The sequence below is a fragment of the Rhodnius prolixus genome, unplaced genomic scaffold (genome assembly GCF_049639745.1).
Source record: "Rhodnius prolixus isolate KJV_2025 unplaced genomic scaffold, Rpr scaffold_3, whole genome shotgun sequence".
Lineage (NCBI taxonomy): Eukaryota > Metazoa > Arthropoda > Insecta > Hemiptera > Reduviidae > Rhodnius > Rhodnius prolixus.
In genome coordinates, this window is record NW_027411603.1 from 2,969,888 (window position 1) to 2,995,821 (window position 25,934).

A 25,934-nucleotide genomic window follows, 5' to 3' on the forward strand; every position below is an offset into this window, starting at 1 on the left:
TCATTGATAATTTTAACGATTGCAGTACTTCCTCTTAGTAGGTGTAAGAGCATGATGGCACTTCACAGCCACGTAGAGGAGCTTTAATCACTTCTTCGTGCTAAATTTTATCAAAATCGGACTAAGCTTTGTAGAAATATTGGTAATAATAGTTTTAGAAAGGGCCTTATTTGGGTGGGGCAAACTTCCCTCCTTATGAGGCATAGCGTCGAGACTTTTAAAGGGCAAATCTGTACAAAATTTCGATTCGAATGACACTTCATTCATGAAAATCGGTTCACGTGTCGATAATTTGAAACGATTGCTATACTTCCCCTTAACAAGTGTAAGAGCAGATCGTCGCTTTATTGTTAGGTAGGGGAGCCCTAACCCTATCATCCTACCAAATTTTATCAAAATCGGACTAAGCTTTGTAGAAATATTGGTAATAATAGTTTTAGAAAGGGCCTTATTTGGGTGGGGCAAACTTCCCTCCTTATGAGGCATAGCGTCGAGACTTTTAAAGGGCAAATCTGTACAAAATTTCGATTCGAATGACACTTCATTCATGAAAATCGGTTCACGTGTCGATAATTTGAAACGATTGCTATACTTCCCCTTAACAAGTGTAAGAGCAGATCGCCGCTTTAATGTTACGTAGGGGAGCCCTAACCCTATCATCCTACCAAGTTTTATCAAAATCGGGCCAAGATTTACAGAGTAATTAGTAATAATAATTTTGGAGGGGGCCTTACATAAGGGGGGCTAACTCCTCTCCCATTCGATGTACAGGGCCGAGACCCCCAAAAGGCACATCTACATAAAATTCCGAATCGAATGACACCTCATTCATGAAAATCGGTTCACGCGTTTAGGCGCTACGTTGTTTACAAAAAAGGTAACAAGAAGAACAACAAGAAGAAGAAGAAGAACAAGAACAAGAACATTTTTTGAAAAAGCGGTTTTTGCTCATTTTCGGCAACTTTTTTCTCGAAACCTATTAGATCTGGGTGGTTGCAAAAAAATTACAGTTATGAAGGAGGGTTTGGAGTAAGATTTAAAGAAAATTTGGGAATTTTATCTTTTATAGAAAAATAGAAAAAAATTGTCAAAGTTGGGTGTTTTTCAACGTTACACTTTTTCGTGCAGTTTTTGATGGTCAACCCTTATACAACTGTCCTACCGGACAGTTTTAATACACAAACTTTTCATTCTCACCGGAAATAACTCACTCAAGATCTCTTAGAAAACAAATAAGCGTGATTTTGTTTTGTTTATTGACATTTTTTTGGGTTTTTGTTTAAAATTCGTACATTTATTGTGCATAAATAGAATTTTAGTTGGAAAAGTTTTTCCTGGAAAAATTCAAGTTTGAAGAAAATTGGTCAAGCGGAAGTGGCACACTTCACCAAACAGATGTTTTTGTTCGGTGTTAAGTGATTCTACCAGAAATGGTACCTTCAAAATGGAACAAAACATAAGAGGTGAAATCAGCTAATATTTAGTACAGATTAAAATGAATCACGTAATAACTGCAGTAAGAGAAAGATATGTGATGCTGGTACCAGATTATTGATTTAATCGTAAATTTAAAAAATTACCATCCACATATTATACGCTTGTAAAACTTTATCCTCATAATCATTAAACTCATAAAAATCATCCTCAAGCATCATTTCGCCATCATTATTCGGACTATCTTGGCAAACTTGTCCAGTAGTTGGAAGCCCTTTGACGCGCAATCTTGTTTTACATACTTGGAAGACTGGTTTCACTTGTGTTGGCTTAAATGCAATAACATTTGTTAAGGTTTTATTACAGAAATATCTACAATTTTGTATTTTAAAATAAATAAATGTACAATTTAAATGATATAATATTAAAAATAATTTTGTTAAATTACACTTGATTTTAGATCATCCTCAATACTCGATTCTTCTGATAGCTGTACCACATCTTTTTCAGTTAGTGTTCCTGCAGAATGTTCCTTCTTCCATGTATCTAATAACTGATCACTACTTAATGTGGAGAAGTCTTTTTCCAAATGTTTATGCTGAAAAAAAAGATCTATTTATTTTGGGAGAAGGTTGTAATTGTTATTGTTACTTAAAAAAACTCTCCTTCTATTTCAGTTTTATAAAAAAGGAAAGTTAGGATCATAAAGCGATCATTTTTTTAAAAAATGGGGGAAACGGGAGAACCTCAAAAGATGTGTTCATACAAGAATAAAGAACATTTTTAACTTTTTATGGAATAACATACAGGCCAAATGATTAACGTTTCGGTGAAAAGAATAAAATACATCTGCTGCAATACCTGTTTACACATGCACTCAACTTAGTTGATGACACAAGTCAAAGACAATCCATTTAGACAATCTGTCGCACGATTTGGTGTCAATGAATGGTCTACAGCTGAGTTAATTTTTACCAATCCTTTTTTTTTTGAAGTAGTTCTTCAGGATTGCAATAGACTGCAGCACTGTTTTAGCAGTAGTATGTTTCTTTGAGCGACCCCTAGATAGTGCGCAATGTGCTGGATATCCATAAGATCGTTACCAATTCCCTACCTGGATTTGGTTTGACTACAGAAATCAAGTCATTTATACCTCAGCAGTGGTGGAAGCAAAATTTGTGGGCAAAGGATGCACTTGGGCTGCACTAACTAGAGCAAGTCCCCTTAATAGATCGCATAACTCCCCACGGAATCTACTCTCCAATTATTAGAGTAAATTTTTCATTAAAAGCCAACGAAGTAGAGCTCTGTACGTACGATATTCAACAATTTTTACCTTTACAATTGTAACATCTGATGATAGCACTCTTTCACTTTGTTTCTCCGATATCTTTGTCCCAACTGTAAGTCCGGTTTCTCTTACTTTCTAAGCAGAGCGAGGGAAAACAAAAAGAAATTGAAAATTAAAAAAACGAAAACAGTAATCTTGAAAATTATTTATCATATTTTTATTGAGGATACCTTATCAGCTGCATCCATTCCACCATTTTGGAGCATTCTATAAATTTCTAATACAGCTTCTCCTTCTTCCGTCAAATTGGATTTTAATAAAAAATTCTGTGGAGAATCAACATGAATTACTCAATTATTTGAATATTGCATCACTTTCCTTTTTCTTATATCTAGTTTTTTTGCAATCAAACCAATTATTCAAGTCAGTTATTTCATAAGAAATATATGTGTGAGCTACGCAGAACATGGAAATTCAGCGTTTTTAAAATTTAGGGCGATCTTTGTGTTATATGTAACGGTGAAATGAAGGGGATTTGATAAAAAAGAGGCTTTTATTTGAAATAATTTTACAAATCACTGTTTCAATCAACTTTCAAAATGCAGCTCAAAAGCTCAACTGATTTAATAAATACTAAATACAACATGTAAACCCCTTTTTTTTTTATAAAAGAAACACAAACAAAAAACACTGAATGTGCTTCTCTTATAACCTCTTAACGTTAACTCTTCCATTAGCTTATCAAAACCAAAAACAAATATCCGTTACCTAGCAACCTTAAATAAACAAACTCCTTTAAACAGCTGTGTACTACTTAAAACTAAAGAACGTCTCCAACTGGTACAACTCAATAACAACTGCCCAAGTCAAATGGATTTCTCATTCTAACATTCTTTTTCCTCTTCTCCATCAATCCTATTTTTCTCCCTCTCCTTCTCCACATACATGATGTATATATGATTTATGTGTATATATTTACAAATTTTTAATATTTTATGCCTTAAAATTAAGATTAAGATTGTATTAGTGGGGCTGGACCTACGCCCCTTGGCACAGCAGTCAAGAGTTTAAAAAAAATTGGGACCTTAGCAACGGGAATGGTTCTAATAACATCTTAAAGAAAGCGCTGGTGCTTTTCCTCATGTTCTAATGGTCTATCACTTGGATGATCGTGGATCTCTTAGTGTGTTGGCTCAGTCGTACAAAAATTATACAAAATTAATTAAATATAATTAAATTAACGTTTTCAGAGAACGAGAGGTTTTTATTTTATAACTTTTTTACGAGAAATGTTTTTTGGTAGAAAACAATAGGTTGACTGGTGCTTACCTGTGACGATAATCTGCTGGGGAGGAGATTACAAATGATTTCATACTTTCTTGGCTTCGCAGTGGTTTGCTCAGACGAGATGTCTTCTTTTGACTTTTGTTTCCAATAAAAAGAAAGCAGAAAAATTCAAAACAAAATTATCAAATTAATTATCGATTACTATTAAACGATTTACATATGAATTTCAAAGCATCAATTTGTTTAGGTTTCTTATTTTCTCTTATTCGGTAAGCGGATGTTCTAATCACGTGAAATTTCCGATTTTTAGCTTACACCGGAAATATCGTTCGCCGGAAATGGGCATTCACACACACACACATACTCCTCTGCACACAAACATCGACGCAAATAAATTAGTAAAAACTACTTTTTCGTGTTCATGGTGAGTCAAAAACATATATATTTTCTGCAACCATGTAGGAATGTTCTCATTACTCAATTAAAATCAGCTGTGTAATGCCCAACTTCCCTCACTAGTGGGGAAAAATTCCCATTAGTGTCACTTTCCTCACTAGTGAGTGGAAAAACTTTATTGTGCTTCCTTGATATAAGAAGTTTTGTTATTAAATATTTTCTGTAAAACTTTAATAAGCTTATTTAACGTAACTAAATAATTAAAAAACGAATATTAAAAAATAAAATAAACATTGTAAGGAATATAGAAATAAAAATATTTTAATAATTAGATATTTTTAATTATAACAGTTAAAAAGGTTATAGTGTTATCTTATAGAAATTTAAAATGGATTCTAGTGATTCCTATTTAGTTTTTTTTTTTTTAGTTAATAACCCTAATGGTTGCAGAAAAAATATAATATTTATCTCGAGTGTAAAGTATTTTCCTCACACTCGGCAATTTGCACTTGCACTCGCCTCGCTTCGCTCGCTCGTGCGTGCAAACCCTGCCTTGTGTGAGGAAAAGTACTACTTTCCACACTTGTTAAATAAATAACTATTTCCCGAGCTACCTCAAATTAGAGAATCTGCTGCACAGATCCATTTGGCTACTTCCGCACTGAAAGCAATCAAAGCAGTAAATAAGAGCATATTAAAGTATAACTAACCGCTTCAACTTTATTAGCTTCAGCAAGACTGCAGAAATATGCAACTAGCTCTTTTACTTCATTATTTAATTCTTGTTTTTCCTGAAGTGTCATTTTCTTTTTCTTCATCTTTGATTGTTTTTCTTTTTCAGTTGGCTTTTCTAAATATTAATTCTATTACGAAAGAATGTTTTATACTATGGATATGCAGATAAATTATCAAATACCAAAAAACATGAATTGTATATTAAAAAACAAAAATCATTAAATTTTCATATGTTTTATTGAGTTATTAATTTTTGTATTTCTCATGTGTTACAACATATAAAACCGTTTTGCTCATGGACTTATTCTCCATGAATTTCGTCTTAATACTGGTGAGGAGAGTATCGCTTCAAGTTCGCATTTTCAAATTTTCCCGGAGTGTAGAAAAGGTTCTGGCATGTACAGGCACACATTTAAACTCTCCACCTAACGGTTATAAATGCAAAGACCGTTTTAATAAATTGGATCTAGTTCGAACGTTTAGCACAAATACAGGAAATGTGTTCGGTATTTGTATTTTTTTTTTCTATAGTAATAAACAAACCACCAAAAAAGGGGAATAATTTCTGACCTGTTTTATGATTTTCACCAAGTGAATGTTTGGAGAGATTCCATTAGTAAAATGATTTGGAAGAATGATAACATAATGGAACTCCAGTCAATAATGTTAGGCATGTTGGCTAACTGAAATAAATTCATTGTATAGCTAAGGGCACAGTGAGGGGCAAAATGGACGAGAATTATTAAACAGTCCCACTGCTGACCTGTTTGGTTTCATCAGGGTCTGAAAACCCAGGGTTAACAGGACTGCAGATCCAGGTTACCAGATCTCTTGGAAACTTGGAAGCCATTGTCCTCATTTAATTTCTTTAAATTGTAATGTCCATTTTTAGCCTAATCTCATTACACTCAACTCTTAAATTTTGTCCTTTCTCTCAATCTATTACATCATGAAGATATTGTTCAACGTGCAGATTTTCAAAATAAAGATTTACCTGGAAAGATTTGTTTTGGAAGTCCTCTGAATCAGAAAATGTTTTTCACACAATGATCTGTTCGTGTATATCTACAGCAACTCAAAAACGATAAATCGCAAAAAGTTCAAATAATTGATATTTAGCAACAGATGCCAGTAGAGGAAGCCACCATGTTAAAGTTTACGTAGGTCAAGATGTAGCACTTTGCGAAATCAATATTTCAGTTTGTTTTCTCAAATTTTCTCCCAAAGTTTGGCGTTCCATAAATGAGATCTCATCTAAAATTTCCAAAAAAAAATTCCTCAAATTACTAAAATATGTAACTCCTCTCACGACAGACCCAAAAACACAAGCGCAAAAAAGTATATATTTAAAATCTTTATAATCAATAACCATGTATTTAGTTAACCTTAAATTGTAAACTAATTTTAGAACCATATTTACCTCTCTAAGTTCAGCTTCTGTAACCAAAACCAACAGCAGCATATACGTAGATGATTGTTATTCAACAGAAACAATGAAAATGGTAAACTAGTAATTGCATACCTCCAAATTTCCAGTAGATGCAATTTAGAATGCAATTGAGACAATAAATTTGGCAGCAAAACCAAATTTGAGACCCAAAATAAGCTTCATTGCATGCAGATTCATGGTAACTGATACAGTCATAACCTATAAATAAAAATGAAGCTCTATCTTTAAGAAAACTTCAATTTTTTTTAAATAATAATAAGTGAAAATTAATCCCATTCATGATTACACTTACATTTGAACGAGTCAAATTAAAATTTTAGTGTTTGTCACATTTTTAAAATTTTTAATTTTCAAAGAGAGTTAACAAAAATGCAATAGGTCCAAAAAATAACTGCCTATTTCAGTCATATTCTTCTGTCTTTTCTTTCAGGGCCTAAGTCACCTTCAAAGCTGTGGAGCAATAATTACATTATGTGTAAAATGAATAAGTATAAAGTAACGTAATTTACAAAATTATTTACCTAATTGACGTAATGTAATCTTTTATATCATTAGAGGTTAGCGTGTCTTCTACCTAATTCTGCTCATGGACTGAATGTGGTGATCGGTTTTATTTGTTTGGTTGTGAGGAGATCAGTGTTGCCAGTTGTCAAGTATTTTGTAGTAAGTTTGCGTATATGTTGTTTAAATTGTTCGTGTCAGTTTTTTGAAATTTAGACTGTTTTCTGTCTTTGATATGTATACCATTTCTAGCACTTTCCTTTTACCAAAAGTAATGAACAGTAAAAATTGCAATAGAAAGTATGAATTTGTAATAATAATAAATAGTCGATAAAATAAATCAAGCCGACAAATCGATTCATTGTATCAATGCTTTCAATATTGTATTTGATTGCGATAGGTAGAAATAATTACATATAATGGGCATAAAGTAAAAGACAGGTTACGTTAATCAAGATCAATTAATTGATTGAAAGTAAAACAAAGAAGTTTCTAATTATGATTAATTAAAAAATAACTAATGCAATAAACATTGTTTTGTATAAGTAAATTTTTCTAATTGTAAAGCATTTTAAGGTAATCTAATTAACGTGAAGATCTGCGTAAGTTAAAATTTTTTATTACATAATAATCAAGGCAAATTAAAGATTTATGATTTATTGAATACTGAAAACTGAGATGGGCAATTTTTTTTCCAAATTCAATATGGCGAGTACAAAAATGAAAGATGATTAATTAAGATTGGCTACACTTTTTCTCTTTTGTAGCCTCTTCAACATTATTAGGCTGATTAAAATTTAACGTTAATTACTTTACTTTCATAATTACTTCTTTTTAATAAACTGTATGGATTTATTGGATTTTGAAAGATGGATTTAGCACTCTTTAATTATTGAAGCTGCTCAAGAATTTTTCTTATCAAGATGGCACACTTAATTAAATTTTCACCTATAATAGAATTTAGATCTTTTAATTTTTTTAATGGCTTAAATTAATCTAATCTAAAAATATTATGTTTTACAATAATATTAATATTTTTTGAATAATATATTCATTATATTATGGTAATTAATTGAAATTAGGGCCATTTCAAAAATGTTTGGTATCAGGGGGATCATATAAGAGTTATATTTTAATTAAAATTATGATTTGTGTGATTTTTACGTAATTCCAAAACAAATTACAGTTGGATTTATTGTTAATTTAATTAAGAATAAATTATAATAATCCAATTTTGCTTTCCAAAAAAAACAAAAACAAATAAACAAAAATCTTTATTTTACAAGTAATTTTACAACAATTAGGGGGAAAAAACTGCATTGCGGAAAATAATTTTCCTACTTATTAGCAATTTTTAACCACAATGAATTTTTAATGAATAATATATCAAGAAATATTCTGTTTTTTTTTTTACTATTTTTCGTGGAGAATTTATATTCAATCAATCTAGTAAATGGTAATGGAGGCTACACGGTAGCCGAGCGGTTAGAGGCGAGGTCCGCAAAGCTAAAAAGTACTGGGTTCGATTCCCAGGGTCAAAACCTTGATTTTTATTTAATGGTAAATAAAATAAAAAAAATGCCATTAAGTAAGTTTATTGTCCACGACACCTAATTTGCTAATTTGACAATAAGCCTGCCTGAAAAAAATAGGCATTACTTTGTTGATAACTTTCGGCATGCAGTTAAGATCCAACATCGCTCAACATCAGTGAACTGATGATGCATGGAGTTAAGACCCCCCCCCCACCTGATGCGCTCTCTAAAATAATTTCATTACCATGTAAGGTCTTGAATCTTACATATCCAAGTGTTCAACGATCTATTTCCAACCACGGCGTACCAAGTTCTAGATTTCATTACGTCTGATACACCACTAGTTGGTAAGTTTACTACAGATGATGCATATTAAACCGGCATTAAGCTATAAAAGTTCTTTGGTAAATACGCTTTTGCAATAAGAACTTTGATGAGAAATGTTACTTACACTTTAATAGTGCCACTTTTATAAAAGTTCTTTTATAGTTAGGCTCTTCATCCTATGTTTTTATAAAAGATTACGTGCAGCTGTTTCATGATGGTGGACAACAGGTGGTCTGTGACGGTCACGAAGTTGTTAATTACTGAATTTGCGAAGTATCATAGGGTGATCATGAGCAGTACCTGAAAAATGATTGGGCAAAGTAAATGCATCATTTTCCGTGCAATGGAAGGCCTTTTTCTTCAACGTTAAAAGTTTGAAGAAAAACTCATAGGAGCTTTTTTTTTTTCTTTTTTGAGAAAATTCTGGAAAACTGGGAAATCGATTCAGTGAAATGGTACTTCTGGTCGACCGATTTTGGCCAAAACTTGACTGTGGGATCTTCTGGTTGTGCCTAAGCGAAATATTTGAACTTCCGGTTGCTCTTTTTTGCTAATTAAAAAAAAACCATTTTCGGACTTAGAGGATCTCAAACCGGATATTTCCGGTGGAACCCGAAAATCAAAAACCTAGACGAAAATAATACATTTTCTTACGTAAGAGTAAGAGGTGGAAAATATTTTTTTAAGTCAAGGGCCCCCAAAACAGGGAAAATTGAAATTTTCCCTCTATTGCAATAAATATTTCCTCTTATGAAAGGAAATGAAAAAAATATTTATTGGAAATGTTAATAGGAGCATATTCTTAAGGAAAGGCTCGCTTTCAAATAGCACAAATCCCACGGCCTTCTCAATACGAAGCAAAGTGAGCTGAGTGCTGACGAGTAATGTATGTAGAGAGCGCTTGAGAATGCAAGAGAGTGAGGGTGTGGAGTGCGGGGTGCTGTAAGGAGGAAGGCAGCTAGGGGGTGTTTCTGCGGGTGGTAGTTCTGTACAGGGGCGCCAGACTGCGTCCGTTACATCCGTCAGTGAGTTCGTGGCGGTGAAACGCGCCGGGTCTACCACCTTCCCATTTCTGATAATCAACATCAAATCCCTCTCAGTGCCAATGTAATATTATGTACGATAAATTCTTAACACTTAACCCCAACCCATAATTAAATTTTTTACTGAAGCCACGCCCCTCTCATAAAAAAAAAAATAAATAAAAAACCCTTTAACATTATTACTTTTTAGATTTCGTAAGCGTTGTGACGTCGCGAGTGTTAGTATGTGTAAGTGTGTGCTTGTGTTAATTATGTGTGATCCTGACGATCAACAAGATTGACATAATTTCCCCACAATTTTCCCAATTTAATGGTGAGTTTTTGCAATTTTCTTCTTTTTTTTTTGTATTTAAGGCGCGTCAACATCTGAGGGTCATCTGAGCGCCCGGAGATTTTTTTCAAGTCTTCGGACTTGTTCTGTTGTTGCAGTGAACACTATCCATCACCGGACAGTGAAGCTTCTCTAGGAAAAGAAAAATCTAAGGGCCCAGCAGCTGGATTCGAACCCAGGATCCCCATGTTTAATTGATATCAGTAACGTACTTTCAAAGTATATTGCAATGAAAGTGGAACTTGCCAGGAAAGCGTATTCCAACCACTCCCAGAAATCTTGTTAAAAATTAACGAACTAAATGTAAGGCGCCACGATAGCCGAGCGGTTAAGAGGCGGGACCCGCAATACTAAGATGTATTGTTGGTTTAGTAGGTTCGATTCCCGGTCTCTAGGCGTTGCATTTTATTTAATGGTTAAGATGAGGAATTTATAGTAAAGTATGTTGGCTAGTCGCCTCCGTCCACGACACCGAATTGGTAGTTGTGGACTTTAAAAAGAAAAAAACCCAAGAGGAATCTATGTATATGTTGACAGTTGTATGCAGGAAGTTGACAGAAAGGTCTAGGGACCATGTTCATAAAAAATGAACAATCTATTGATACTTCCGATTGTGGATTGTCTTCAAACATATTAAAGTCACAGGAAAATTCTTCCTTCCCGTTTCCTTTCCTTGAAAAATAGCACTTCATAAAGAAAACTACTCACTATCTTTCCCAGAACCACCCAAAATCAATTTTTTCGGAAAACTTTTATAGATCACAGACATACATTATTACTATATCAAGTTTAGAAAAAGTTTTATTGAGTCATTTTCATGAAAATCTCAAAATACTGAAAAATGTAATAATTCAGTGGCACTTTTTGGTTGGCCGATTTTCTTAAAAAATATGGAAATTAAGCCCCAGCCAGAATTCTTATAATTATTATCAATGTAGAAGAACAGTAAAATATTTCCAAATGGCCCAAATATTTCCAGAGATGTGTGCCCAAATAGCTTTCTACTCGCAGATGTGTCCTTAAAATAGAATTTTTCTTAGGAATTAGCATCTATTAGGATACTAACTTTAGAGATAATCCTTTGAGACGTCAGAATCTTTGATAAAAATTTTATTGTTACATTTTCTGATAGAGCGTAAGTATCAAATATCAAATTTGAAGTTTCTTTGATAAAATATAACAAAAAAAATTATTAAAAACAACAAAGAAACAAAGAAAGAGACTAGCTGGACTGAATCCAGCTGCCGGCCCTTAGATCTTTCTAGGAGCTTATTACAGCTCACTGTCCGGTGATTGACAACGAGACTACACTGTCCGGAGGCCGGCAGTGCACTAAAAAGCTCCAGTCTCCAATAACCTCAGATGTTGACGCGCCTTAAAACTTGTAAAAAAAAAGTAATTCTAGTGGCATGAAGCCACTGGAACTGATTATCGATCCAGCGCTGACACTGGACAATAACAGAATATTCCAAATTCAATAAAGTTATTTCAATTCAAATAGATAGCTTTGTTAGGTGATAAAGCCTAAATACAATCAAAGCTGAAATCCACAACTGGATTGTGGACAACTGCGCAAGCGCAGAAGGCTGTGAAAAGTGTCAGCCTTGGTAAAATTCTTGAAATGCGTCATTTATTCGTAGAGCACGTAATTCAATTTCTTTTTCTTTTTTAATGAAAACTGCATTTGTATGGTGAAATTTAGGTAGCTATGAAAGACTAATGAGGAGCGATGTTTTCTTCTTTAGAAAAATATTTTTTGGGGGGTAGACTCAGCCTGAGTTCTAAAAAGAAGGTACCTACTAACACAAAGGAAAGTTACCTAAAAACTCAAACACACTTATTGGGTCTCTTTAGATTCTTTTAAATTTTAATTAATCTTAAGATGGCCCCTCGTTAACAATACTGTTACAATAAATTACTTATTTAAACTATTACTACTTTTCATTAATTATTAAAATCATTTGTTATGAGAAAAAAGTTAATTACAGTATCAAAAATACACGTTTAGAATGACCTAATTTACAATTACTTGAAAATAACAATTGTACTTTTAGCTAATTATTTAATTTCTTAACTTTGGCTAAACTAGCTAGTTTTCGTTTGCAAATTAAATTTTAATTACAATTAGAAATTATTTATAGAATTATTAAAATTGTGCTAACCTAAGTTAACTTTTTAATTTTTAATAGAAAAATAACTCTTTGTTTTCTTGTCTATAATTAGTATTTACTCATTTCTCCGTGGTGGCCTAAATTATCGTACTAAGTTGAACTTGCAGGTGAAAATTCCCTAACGAGACTTTACCTTTTTCCCACAGTTCACGTAATTAAATTAACTTGAAACTTAGACTTTGAATTTTTTAAGCATCTTTAATTTTTATTAACATTTTCTGGTGTAAAAACTGCTTACGTCACCGAAATGGCGCACGAGGGAAATCGTGAATTATTTTGTGCACACTTTTTACCAGAGTGTTGGCACCACTGGTGGTACGCGAAAAATAATCAATAATGGCGGACATATAAAAATTAAAAAAATAAATCAAAGCATAAAAATACCTTTCCTAGAATACATAAAAATTATTTTAATTAATAATATTAAACTGTAAAGTTGTTAATATGTAAATGGAATAAGGTTAGTCTGTTTCAAGTTATACGAGAAAATACAAATAGCACATTTAACAGGAATAAAATTGTCTTTCATGGAGTATTTTCCCAAAACCCGAAAACACATGTGATAATTGGATTTCAAAAACCTCTTCTATAAAGAAAATTTAGGAAAAGCTACATCATTATCAATAAAAGATAAAGATAAAATTTAGTAGAATTATAATGTGACAGAACTTAAATGATAACTAAGCAAAAAAACTGCTTAAAGAAACTGGATTGTAATGGAGTAAGCTCTATCCAAGCAACATTAAATTTAATTGGTACTTACAGGTAGTTGAATGCTTAAAAGTAAATTAATTTAGAAGATTTGGGCACAAATATAATAATCCTAAAGGAGAACTTTGTAAATTAATTAATAATTTTGAAGAGAAAAATATGTACACAATTTTTAATTATTTAAAAAAAGTTTTAAAAATAAGATCTTACACTTTACAAAGTTTATAAAGTGAACATGAACTTTGAACTCCTTTGTAACAGATACATTGGTATCTCTATACAAAATAAAGATGATAATAATAAAATAACACACTCGGAATAACAAATTTCACAAAATACGAAGTGGTACAATTTATAGCATGATGTACTACCAAGTGGTGTTGCGCGAGTCAAAAAAAGTTTGGGAAACGCTGGTCTGAACAAGTAGATCAACGAAGTCTAATAAGATAAAAGTAGAAAAATAATCGATAAAGCAGATTGTGTTCGATAAGATCGATTATAAGTGTACAATCTATTTTGTGAAGAGGTTTTGTAGTCGCTTAGCTGCAGTTGGGAATGTACTCGTACCGAATAAAATCGCTGATTTCATACTAAGAGATTTCGAGTTTTGGGAGATAACTCTTCTAGACACTAGAAATGAAAGAACAATGATTTCCAGTGATTTCTGGGATCCCATAAGAGGTTTCTTTTAATTGATTACAGAATTCGCAAATCTTGACAAAAATGATAAAAAAACAAATTTCATTGATAGAAACACTGGCTGACAACTTTTCTTTGCCGATGCAGAGGATCAATTTGCAGAAAATACCATCTTTCCTTAGCAGCTTTCCATGCCTAAATTTCCCGTTAAAAATGGACATGGTAGGACTGCAGGAAAACAACTGCTTCCATCTTGCGACTTTATATATTGGCTCTAGTTTTAACAGAATTTTCTAACCTAAAAAGATTTTAAGGGAATCTCTCTCTCACACACAAAACGGAAGTTTAAATAAATTCAGAATACCATGGGGGGGGGGTAGTAAAAAGTTCGGCCAACCGGAAGTATTTCTGTTCCAATCTTGGGTTTAGTTCAGCCTGGACGTCGCTAATCCCCCCGGCATTAGGACTTCCTCCATTTACTCTTATCCTCGCTAATCCGTTCTGCCCTACTTCCGTTCTTTTTTTTTATTTATTTACTCTTTTTTGGGGGGGGGGATATTTATTTTTCACAACAGTGGTCATAGTTTAAAAAAAAAATTACAATAATCGAAAAATGCTACGATATATTAAGTTTTGCATTGACCAGTTTCACGTCCAGCTGCCGAACAGTGTTACCAACAACACTGTTCTATCACTAGACTATAAACTAGAGAAGCCTCTTGATAGAGGTAATCTAAAGATAGTCAGCTGATCTTGATCGTGCAAGTCCATTTAGCTAAACCATTCCCTTTTGATGGTAACCAATCGGACTCGTGTCTTTGCAGCAGAGTCGCACTGCAGCGACTGTCGTAAGTCAACAGCTGGGCCAACAATCAAAACTTGAAAAAGCACCTCCCACTCTCCCTCATACCCCTCCTACTTCATTATATACTCGTAAAATCTGTTGCCACCGCTATCTGACCGTCGGAAGGTCAACTAAACTTAGTCGGCCTATAACTTCAAATTAACAGAATTTAATTGTACATATTAATTGAATCAATTTCAGAATTAATTAGAGAATTCATTAGATTATTAGCTGGCCAAATTGTTGGTGACCTAATAGTTGGCAATTAATTGTTATTGCGTTTGAACAGTTTCTGGTTAATTTTAGGGCAATTGTTATTATGAGGCTAGACTAACTAGTTATTGAATTGTGTTACAAATGCTTGAAGTAAATAACACTGTAAATCTAGATCAAGTTAACAATTACAGATACTTTATTATTGGTAAATACGTGTACACAAAAATATAAAAACCCAAAATTTCATATTGAGGAGGCAGTGGGATTTGTGCTATTTGTATTCAATCATTGGATGCTGAGGTGATTTGGCAACCTATCCAAGCTTCTTAGGGAACTTCTAGATAGAAGTGGTAGCCATCATCAGTCGGTGATAAACCTCTCTCTGGCGACAACTCATTTCTCCCTCCAGTGCTCTTTTCGCGCTAGATATCTCTTAAAGGATCGGTTTTTTTTCCACCTCATTAAGACCAGGAGGTGTCCTGTGAAGAAAAACTGATGCTGATTCTGGAAGTTCCACTGACTCATGCTTCCAACTGCCCAAATCTAGAACTGGATGAGGTAATGTAAACTACTGGATGCCACAATAGATCTGGATCGTGATGGTTTAGTCCAGAGGTCCCCAAACTACGGCCCGCGGTCCATATGCGGCCCCCTGAGAACATTTATTCGGCGCACTTCCGGAAGGAGCATCTCTTTCATTGGTGGTCAGTGAGAGGAGCACTATATGTGGCAGTGCCGCAAAGCGCTGTGTCGCTTATGTACAGTACTGCGCGGGATGCACGCGTCACGGCTCCGAAAAGAGTGTAAAATAAAACAGCCAGAAGTAGGAAGAAAGGCAAAGCACTGTAACTAAACCGGACATTGGACCATCTCATTAACCAATAGTAGGTCTATAGTTCCCACAGAAATACTGGGCAGTTTGGTGATTTAAATTTACTTGTTCTTTATTTGAAATCTTCTATTTGTTCCCATTTTGTTTTTTACTTTAAAATAGTTTGTGTTATAGTCCGGCCCTCCAACGGCCCCCTGTTTAAAAAGTTTGGGGACCCCTAGTTTAGTCCGACGGCCAACACTTTTGTAGTCTGTCTATTCGTACGAGCCTACGAGCTGAACCTGTTGTCCTGATATCTTCTCATCCATTCTATTTCCTTCCGGGTTTATCTTGATAAACTTAAAAAGTAAGAGATTGCAAATGTTTTTCCCTGAAAAAGTCAGCCATGAATGAGTAGAAATCATCCCTGGATTTAAATCTGAAAGCAGAGGAAGGACACTGGAGCCATACTGAGTGAATGATGTAGGGCCATATTGCTCCCACTCAAACAATGTGGAAGGAGAGCTTGAAGCGGAGCGGATCGAGGGGAGGCGATAAATAAGTGATGCTTGAACTTTCTACGTCACAAACTCAACAGCTTTGGCAAACTGGAGGACTGTCCAATCCACTTCACTCCATCCCCCAATGGGTCAGAGCCTTTGTTACGTACGCTTTACCTAAAGACCTAATGATTTTTATATATATAGCTTCCATTTACAAACACACATACTCTATAACTAAAGTTATGAACTTTAACTGGCTGTATTTGTAGCTATAACTAACTATAACTTTTCCATGATTAAAAACTAAAAACGTCCAACTTTAAATCATTTTTGGCTTTTAATTATACATAGCGCTTATAAAAGAGGTCGGGGAATTCCATAACTTCGTTTCAATCCAGGGAACCTTGGTCTAAACTATCGCTGGAAGCTAATAATAGTTATTCATTAGATAAATAAATGTTTCTACTATTTCTTACTCTTCTAAGAGGAAGTCCAGTTTTTTCGGGAAATTCCCGCTTGGAGGACTCCTGAGTCCTCAGGAGGATTTTATTTTAACAGAAAATCCTGGTCCTTAATCTACTTTTCCGCATAATTGCCGCAAATATTAAGGCACTTATCGTATCGTACAACCACCAGCTTTTTGAATCCCATCCTCGTAGAAGTCTGCCGCCTATACTTGACAACCACTGCAACACGGTCGTTTTGTCGTCATCATCGTGATTGTGACACTGACACCACCCAGATGCATCTTCAAATGCAGAAACATTGACTGGTAGTCACTCTTGTTCACTTTTTTGTCATCTTTCGGCACCAAATCCTCAGTAATGACTGAAAGGTCACCAAATTCGTTCCACATCATGATTCATGCGGCCATCTTTAAAAGCTCTAAAACATTTCACTGTTCATAATGTTTTCTCTCCATAAACTTCACCTGATCTCACAGATGAATTTCAGCCACTTTCCCATCATTAGCACTAAGAAAACAAAATCACAGCGCTTATTTCACATTCAGCAGGATTCACAATCAGTGGAGGCATATTAATTACTCACAAACAAACGTAAATATGATCGACATGTTTCCATAGTAGCGTCTGGTTTCTTTCTGACAGATATAGGTACACAGTGCGCATGCGCCAAATACCGACCACAGCACTGCAGCGGCCGAATTTCAAAACGGTATTCACTTTACCAAAAAATACGCCCCGTATAATCCCAGATATCGTTCTTGGTCCTCGTACGGGATTGGTTGCAATAGATGGGAACAGTTTTACCTTTTTGTTTTTGTTTTATTTTTTGAAGATAAACAGCTGAAGTTGTTTTTTCCCAACGCAAGTGGAAAATGGCAGAAAGTTCAAATTTGATCTGTTATTTAGTACCAAGAAACGATGCCACCATTAACGTAACATAGAAGTAACATCAGCCTGCCGGATGTATCATTTTACTGAATATATTGAAATTTTTATATTATTTTCTCTGCGATTTTCCGGTCACTCACACATATCCACAAAACCCACGCCCAGATCAATTTGTATTAATCCCTTTTTTGGGGCTCATAGCGTATTATAAAAATGATTATTTCCTGTAAAAAAAAACAAACAAAAACTCGATCAAGATGAGACCTCTCAAAAGCAACGTCAAAGAAAACAATTATTAAGATAATGCTGAAGCACGAATTAATTCATGGAAAACAATTTCATCAAGTGATGGCCGGCGCTTGATGATACTAGCCTAATTTGAGAGCATAACTTTTCTTTATTGGAAAACAATAAAGAAAAGCCTCTTTTTATGCAAACTTCCGTCGCAAAACCCAGGTTTTTTGTGTTGCTTTCTTTTTATCCATGCTGAAAGTAATTAAATATTTAATTAACTTAATGACGTAGCATCCCTGTTATCAGCTGACGACTATTTAGGAGGCAGTGTAGTGGCTGTTCTTTTCAACGAGTTTTTTCTTTTTAATAATGGAAGGAAATTTATAAATTGTATTGGAGAACAGAGAGGATATTCTACAAAAGGTCGGCCATGATTATTTTTCGTAAAATAGAATATTCAATATATTTCACAGTTTTAAAGTTATGACAAGAGCTTGGGCAATAATTTTTTAGACTAAATCAGCGTTCAATTCTTTATTTTTTCTCGATAACATTTACGATTTTTTTTTTTTAAACGCCCACTTCGTCACTTGGAACAATTTTTCGTATTATAAGTTTTACTTTTAGACGTATGCAATGAGTTTAGCGATAATCGTAGAAGCCATTTTGTGAGAAAATAAGAAGAAAGAAAAGAGTAAGTTGAGTAAAGAAAGTGTTCCATTTCGAGATTTTACTCACCAACTTGCTGTAGAGGTCCCAAGGGAATATCTAAGCGAATTTAAATATAAAGTGTGATTTTTCTTTTTCGTCATTTTGGGCTTCACAGAAACACACAATGAGCTAAAAAAAAACTCTTTTTTTATTTATTTAAAGGACCTCAAACATTTATTTCCGGTAGAAAATCAAAATAAAATAGTCGGCACGAAAACAATATATATACTTCTTGTCGCAGATAGGGAAAAATAAAAATACCTAATCTTGCAGTTAGGGAAAAATAAAAATACCTCATGATCAGGTACATTGCAACACTGTTTTAGAATAAAAAAATGTACTGCGCATGCGCTTTTGAACTTCAACCGCGAGGGATGTATCAAAAAAGTATTGGGTCAATATTTATTATTTATAAGTGCCACATTACTTTTGCAGCAAAGAATGATCCTTAACAAAAACTTACAGTTTAAAATGTTAAGTATAAGGGTTGATTAAACGCCAAAAGGTACACAAATCAGCGAGTACCCAACATTTCATTAATACTTCATTAATATTTAAGTAATTCTACTGCATTAATTTTCATTAATAAGTTATTTTTTAGAATTTATTAGATGTCACAGACCCTTATGCTGGCCATTTTCGTCTACAAAATATATGTTCAAGTAGCACTGTAGATTGACTGTAATATCTAGTTATTTATAATAATCAAACTGTTAATTACAGGTTAAAAAGAAAAACGTTATAAAACATTTAAAAAAAAATTATAAGGCTAAAAAATTCAAAACTTTTTTTTATAAAAAACTTACACCAATGATTTTGTTTATTTTATTTATTTATTTTTATTTTTAAATAAAAATCGTCGTTTTTAAGTTCTTTCTTTGATTAAAGTAATTGTTATTTTATGTAGTAGTCAAACATTTATAATAATAGGTAATAATTATCTGGCTTTATCGCAAATAATATAGTTTTCTTCAATTACATTCTCAATCTAGGTATTCATCCCACAATGTTGTATATATGTAATATAAAGTAAATAAGATATGCATATATTTAGGTCAGCTAATTATTCCAGGATTTAACTATAAGTAAAATTAAATTACAATTGAGAAATGAATAATTGTTGTTGAATAATCTACTTGTTATTAACTGTGTGTTATTTGTGCTCTCGAATATTTCGGTAAGACGAATTCAAGACAGTAGCCTACTCTAACTTTATCTTTTTCTACTTTAACACGCGTGTACATATTTATGTGATTTATCATAATTATAACAAAAAAATATTATAAATGAAGTGGCCAACATAAGGGTCTGTGATATCTAATAAATTCTAAAAAATAACTTATTAATGAAAATTAATGCAGTAGAATTACTTAAATATTAATGAAGTATTAATGAAATGTTGGGTACTCGCTGATTTGTGTACCTTTTGGCGTTTAATCAACCCTTATACTTAACATTTTAAACTGTAAGTTTTTGTTAAGGAGATTTTTGTACCTTTTGGATAGATTTTCCTTTTTGTCTATTTTGCAAAGTTACATATCTGCTTAACAGATTTTTTTAAAATTTGGAATAAGCAATACTATCATATAACCTGACAAGGTGTTAAATCAGAACCGTAACTACCACTGGAGAGATCTTTTTAAAGAATGATTATAGTTGCGGTCCCCCAAACCATCCTCAATAACAATTTAAAAAAAAAAAAGAAAAAAAAAAGCGTTTTGAATAACATAGGAAGGTATTTGTACGTAAATAGCAAAATTAAACTGCGATTTCAGTACTTCCTTTTAAGAGGAGTAAGAAAAATAAAGTGCGATTGCAGTACTTCTCCCTAAAAGGCAAAGAGGCCCAGATTTTTTAATCGACAATTCATTGATTTAAATAGGTTCACTCATTTATAATTTAAACGATTGCAGTACTTCCTCTTAGTAGATGCAAGAGCATGATAGCACTTCACAGCAACGTAGAGGAGCTTTAACCACTTATTCGAGCTGAATTTTATCAAAATCGGGCTAACCGTTATAGAAATATTGGTAATAATAGTTTTAGAAAGGGCCTTATTTGGGTGGGGCAAACTCCCCTCCTTATGAGGCACGGCGTCGAGACTCTTAAAGTGCAAATCTGTACAAAATTTCGATTCGAATGACCCTTCATTCATGCAAATCGGTTCACGTGTCGATAATTTGCAACGATTGCTATACTTCCCCTTAACAAGTGTAAGAGCAGATCGTCGCTTTAATGTTACGTAGGTGAGCCCTAACCCTATCATCCTACCAAGTTTTATCAAAATCGGGCCAAGATTTACAGAGTAATTAGTAATAATAATTTTGGAGGGGGCCTTACATAAAGGGGGCTAACTCCTCTCCCATTCGATGTACAGCGTCGAGACCCCCAAAAGGCACATCTACATAAAATTCCGAATCGAATGACACCTCATTCATGAAAATCGGTTCACGCGTTTAGGCGCTACGTTGTTTACAAAAAAGGTAACAAGAAGAAGAAGAAGAAGAAGAAGAAGAACAACAACAACAAGAACATTTTTTGAAAAAGCCGTTTTTGCTCATTTTTGGCAACTTTTTTCTCGAAACCTATTAGATCTGGGTTGTTGCAAAAAAATTACAGTTATAAAGGAGGGTTTGCCCTATAATTTAAAGAAAATTTGGGAATTTTATCTTTTATAGAAAAAGAGAAAAAAATTGTCAAAGTTGGGTGTTTTTCAACGTTACGCTTATTCGTGCAGTTTTTGATGATCAACCCTTATACAACTGTCCTACCGGACAGTTTTAATATAGAGTTCGTCATGTTCAATTTCTAAAACAGAATTTAAAGTTTTACAATTATAGAGAAAAACCTTGTTAAATCTTTAAAGGGATATAATTACTCTTTAACAAAAACTTACAGTTTAAAATGTTAAGTATAAGGGTTGATTAAACGCCAAAAGGTACACAAATCTGCGAGTACCCAACATTTCATTAATATTTAAGTAATTCTACTGCATTAATTTTCATTAATAAGTTATTTTTTAGTATTTATTAGATGTCACAGACCCTTATGCTGGCCATTTTCGTCTACAAAATATATGTTCAAGTAGCATTGTAGATTGACTGTAATATCTATTTATAGTTATTTATAATAATCAAACTATTAATTACAGGTTAAAAAGAAAAACGTTATAAAAAATAAAAAAAAAATTATGGGGCTAAAAAATTCAAAACCTTTTTTAAAAAAAACTTACACCAACATACATCAATGATTTTGTTTATTTTACTTATTTATTTTTATTTTTAAATAAAAATCGTCGGTTTAAGTTCATTCTTCGATAAAGTAATTGTTATTTTATGAAGTAGTCAAACGTTTATAATAATAGGTAATAATTATCTGGCTTTATCGCAAAAAATATAGTTTTCTTCAATTACATTCTCAATCTAGGTATTCATCCCACAATGTTGTATATATGTAACATAAAGTAAATAAGATATGCATATTTTTAGGACAGCTAATTACTCCAGTATTTTACTATAAGTAAAATTAGGGGGACTAAATTAAATTACAATTGAGGAATGAATAATTGTTGTTGAATAATCTACGTGTTATAACTGTGTGTTATTTGTGCTCACGAATATTTCGGTAAGACGAATTCAAGACAGTAGCCTACTCTAACTTTGTCTTTTTCTACTTTAACATACACGTACATATATGTGATTTATCATAATTATAACAAAAAAATATTATAAATGAAGTGGCCAGCATAAGGGTCTGTGACATCTAATAAATACTAAAAAATAACTTATTAATGAAAATTAATGCAGTAGAATTACTTAAATATTAATGAAATGTTGGGTACTCGCAGATTTGTGTACCTTTTGGCGTTTAATCAACCCTTATACTTAACATTTTAAACTGTAAGTTTTTGTTAAAGAGATTTTTGTACCTTTTGGGTAGATTTTCCTTTTTGTCTATTTTGCAAAGTTACATATCTGCTTTACAGATTTTTTTAAAATTTGGAATAAGCAATTCTATCATTATAACCTGATAAGGTGTTAAGTCGAAACCGTAACTACCTCTGGAGAGATCTTTTTAAAGAATGATTATAGTTGCGGTCCCCCAAACCATCCTCAATAACAATTGTTTTGAAAAAGCGTTTTGAAAAAGCGTTTTGAATAACATAGGAAGTTATTTGTACGTAAATAGCAAAATTAAACTGCGATTTCAGTACTTCCTTTTAAGAGGAGTAAGAAAAATAAACTGCGATTGCAGTACCTCTAGGCAAAGAGGCAAAGATTTGTTATTCGAACGACAATTCATTGATGTAAATCGGTTCACTCATTGATAATTTTAACGATTGCAGTACTTCCTCTTAGTAGGAGTAAGAGCATGATGGCACTTCACAGCCACGTAGAGGAGCTTTAATCACTTCTTCGTGCGAAATTTTATCAAAATCGGACTACGCTTTGTAGAAATATTGGTAATAATAGTTTTAGAAAGGGCCTTATTTGGGTGGGGCAAACTCCCCTCCTTATGAGGCACGGTGCCGAGACTTTTAAAGTGCAAATCTGTACAAAATTTCGATTCGAATGACACTTCATTCATAAAAATCGGTTCACGTGTCGATAATTTGAAACGATTGCTATACTTCCCCTTAACAAGTGTAAGAGCTGATCGCCGCTTTAATGTTACGTAGGGGAGCCCTAACCCTATCATCCTACCAAGTTTTATCAAAATCGGGCCAAGATTTACAGAGTAATTAGTAATAATAATTTTGGAGGGGGCCTTACATAAAGGGGGCTAACTCCTCTCCCATTCGATGTACAGCGTCGGGGCCCCCAAAAGGCACATCTACATAAAATATTGAATCGAATGACACCTCATTCATGAAAATCGGTTCGCGCGTTTAGGCGCTACGTTGTTTACAAAAAAGGTAACAACAAGAACAACAACAACAACAAGAAGAACAAGAACAAGAACATTTTTTGAAAAAGCCGTTTTTGCTCATTTTCGGCAACTTTTTTCTCGAAACCTATTAGATCTGGGTGGTTGCAAAAAAATTACAGTTATAAAGGAGGGTTTGGAGTAAGATTTAAAGAAAATTTGGGAATTTTATCTTTTATAGAAAAAGAGAAAAAAATTGTCAAAGTTGGGTGTTTTTCAACGTTACGCTTTTTCGTGCAGTTTTTGATGGTCAACCCTTATACAACTGTCCTACCGGACAGTTTTAATGATGAGCGGTGGAGAATTTCCATAGCCCTTCCGGAAAATAAGGTTAAGTTTTTCCAGTATAATTTTCAATTAATTCTAAAAGATATATACGTAGTATAGATACAAGAAGTGTGTGTTTATTAAATGTCATTCCAGTATGTCCGATCTTGTAGGTATACAAGTTGGTAACTTTATATGATAACATCGTCTTCGTATTCTTGTTAAACTTTCTGTCATTCTATCGTATAATTTTCATGTTAGATAAATCTGCAGGAGGTTGAAAAGTTTATCCTAGATTGGCATAACAATGTCTATCCATGAACTCTGGAAATGACAGGTATCAAATACATTCGTAACATTTACATTTTAAAGGAAATAGGAAATTTTTTCGTAGATAAGGCAGAAGACCTTATCTGCGTATACTTTATTATATGACGTGAAGCGGAAATTTAATTAAACCTTAAGGATACCTTATTATTTTTTTAAATCTTTAAATAAAAAATTCAAATGGATAACATTTTTTAAGCATCTTTGATTTTACACGTCGTAGCAAGCATGTTGATTGTATCTCTGGCTGTATGGATCGTAAAACATTTGTTTTTGTAAAAATGATGAAATGAAATTACTGAATCTTAGTACTTGATTAAGGGTTCAGTTGGTGGGTTCACACTAGATTTCTCAGATGGAGGAGTGAAGATAGAGTAAACTTATCAGGGAGAGAGAAAGTTTATATATATATATACTTTCTCACAAAATTTATTTCAGTTCGTTTGATCCCCTAAAAGAGGATCGGCCCCCCCCCCGCATATAAATTGACTCTGGTCAGCGCCGCCCGTCTACAGTTGGCAGAACTGGAGAAGAGGTAGGAGAGGGGGCTCCAGCTTGTGCCTGGGAGTTTCGAGCCAGTTGCCCGGGGGCTCATCACCTTGACTTTACGAAGGAGTACAGCGTCAGTGGTCAGGACTTAATAGCCAGGGTCCCAGCCATCCGGTGTCTTTTAAAGAAGCAAACAAAATGGGGAACTCAGTTTCCGTTTTGTGTTAGATCAGGTGCCAGTGTCAATTATTATTGAACAAATCAGTCAGCGTTGCAAAGTGTAAAATAAACTAAAAGAACTGTAAGTTTTATCAATTATATTTTAGGTCTAGACCCGTATTTATATCTTTTGGTGTTCTTGTTTTAATTGTAGAATAAAATTATTTTGTTCATCTACTTAAGTATTTGGTATTCTGAGTGTTGGTGGCGTTCATCACCCTTTCCTTTATTTTGTGTTTTATTATCTTGCTCTCCCAAATTGCCCTAAGGCCAGGAAGGTCTATTATTGCCCTTCAAAGTTTTTTCACAGTTCGTGATTAAAAAAGAAAAAAAAGAAGCTTTTTAAACCTCTTCCTCTAAAACGTAGTGCAGCCACATTAAACTTCCAGTCCTGGCCAGAAGGGCAGAAAGTGCTGGCCGGCAGAGATAGTCCTCATTGTAGAAATGGAAACCCAAGTTTGTTGTTTGAAATATTGGTCACTATAAAATTAGCGGACGAATAGTTTTGGATAGAATATTATTTACTTCAGGTTTGTCTTGATGTAATCAATTGTAAAGACTTGGAAACTATTTCTTGGGATTTGAAGGGAACAATTCTGTTGAAAACACACAGCAGGCAAGTTACTAAGTATTGTTCTCTCCTAGAATACCTGGAAGGTAATTTACACCTGCGGCAATATATACACTCGGCCATTTAGCTTGGCTCTCTCTAACACCGCTGCACATTATCCTAAGCCGGTCGTCCCCTGGGAATAATCTATTACCTACTGCACTCCTGTATTCCAAGAATGTCCTCACTAAAAACAGCCATCTCCATCAAACTGGGCGTACTCTAGTTATCCTCCTCGCATTGGTAATTTTACTAGGTTTTAGTCAGTTTTTTCCCCAACTTCTTCTTCTATCCTTAGAGCTTTTATTGTGATCATATGCAGCATTTCTTTAGCTTTTTTGTTTGTTTTTTTCACCAGAAATAAACCAGAAAAAGTGGTTCAAAGTCAGTCGGTGAGTTTGTTGTGGAGAAAAATGGTTGCATTTTCTAGACAAACCAAACAATTCAGCGTTCAAATGTAAATGGTGGGGCGTAAAGGAAACGGTGTCCCAAACTCTGATAAAACTAATCAAACCCCTCCACCAATTCTCATAGAGATGAAGGAATTTACGAGATGTCCAGAAATGAACTT

The 25,934-nt window shown here is 33.6% G+C and overlaps 2 protein-coding genes across 11 annotated transcripts in view; one reads left to right on the top strand and one right to left on the bottom strand.

The window, feature by feature from the left end:
- The window catches only part of LOC141452833 (uncharacterized), a 96,148-nt gene extending 88,900 nt beyond the window's left edge, over positions 1-7,248 (bottom strand). For 6 of the 10 annotated variants that reach the window (XR_012457651.1, XM_074125285.1, XM_074125283.1 and 3 more), the window contains exons 1-6: positions 5,119-5,366; positions 4,055-4,147; positions 2,956-3,051; positions 2,771-2,860; positions 1,883-2,032; positions 1,581-1,763 (exon numbers count right to left, since the gene is read on the bottom strand). Coding sequence is in view for 9 of the 10 variants with exons in the window: in XM_074125285.1 (XP_073981386.1) it covers positions 1,581-1,763; positions 1,883-2,032; positions 2,771-2,860; positions 2,956-3,051; positions 4,055-4,147; positions 5,119-5,226 (720 nt within the window). In the remaining variant the exon portion in view is untranslated. Of the gene's footprint in view, positions 1-1,580; positions 1,764-1,882; positions 2,033-2,770; positions 2,861-2,955; positions 3,052-4,054; positions 4,148-5,118; positions 5,368-6,137; positions 6,398-6,563; positions 6,792-6,885; positions 7,044-7,114 lie in introns of those variants that run through there. The other 4 variants (XM_074125286.1, XM_074125287.1, XM_074125281.1 and 1 more) reach the window with 3 other exon arrangements.
- A 2,718-nt stretch (positions 7,249-9,966) lies between these two features.
- Positions 9,967-25,934, top strand: part of LOC141452836 (alkaline phosphatase-like) — a 611,245-nt gene continuing 595,277 nt past the window's right edge. Inside the window, exon 1 of the mRNA XM_074125291.1 lies at positions 9,967-10,312. The gene's annotated coding sequence lies outside the window, so the exon portion shown is untranslated. The remainder of the gene's footprint in view (positions 10,313-25,934) is intronic.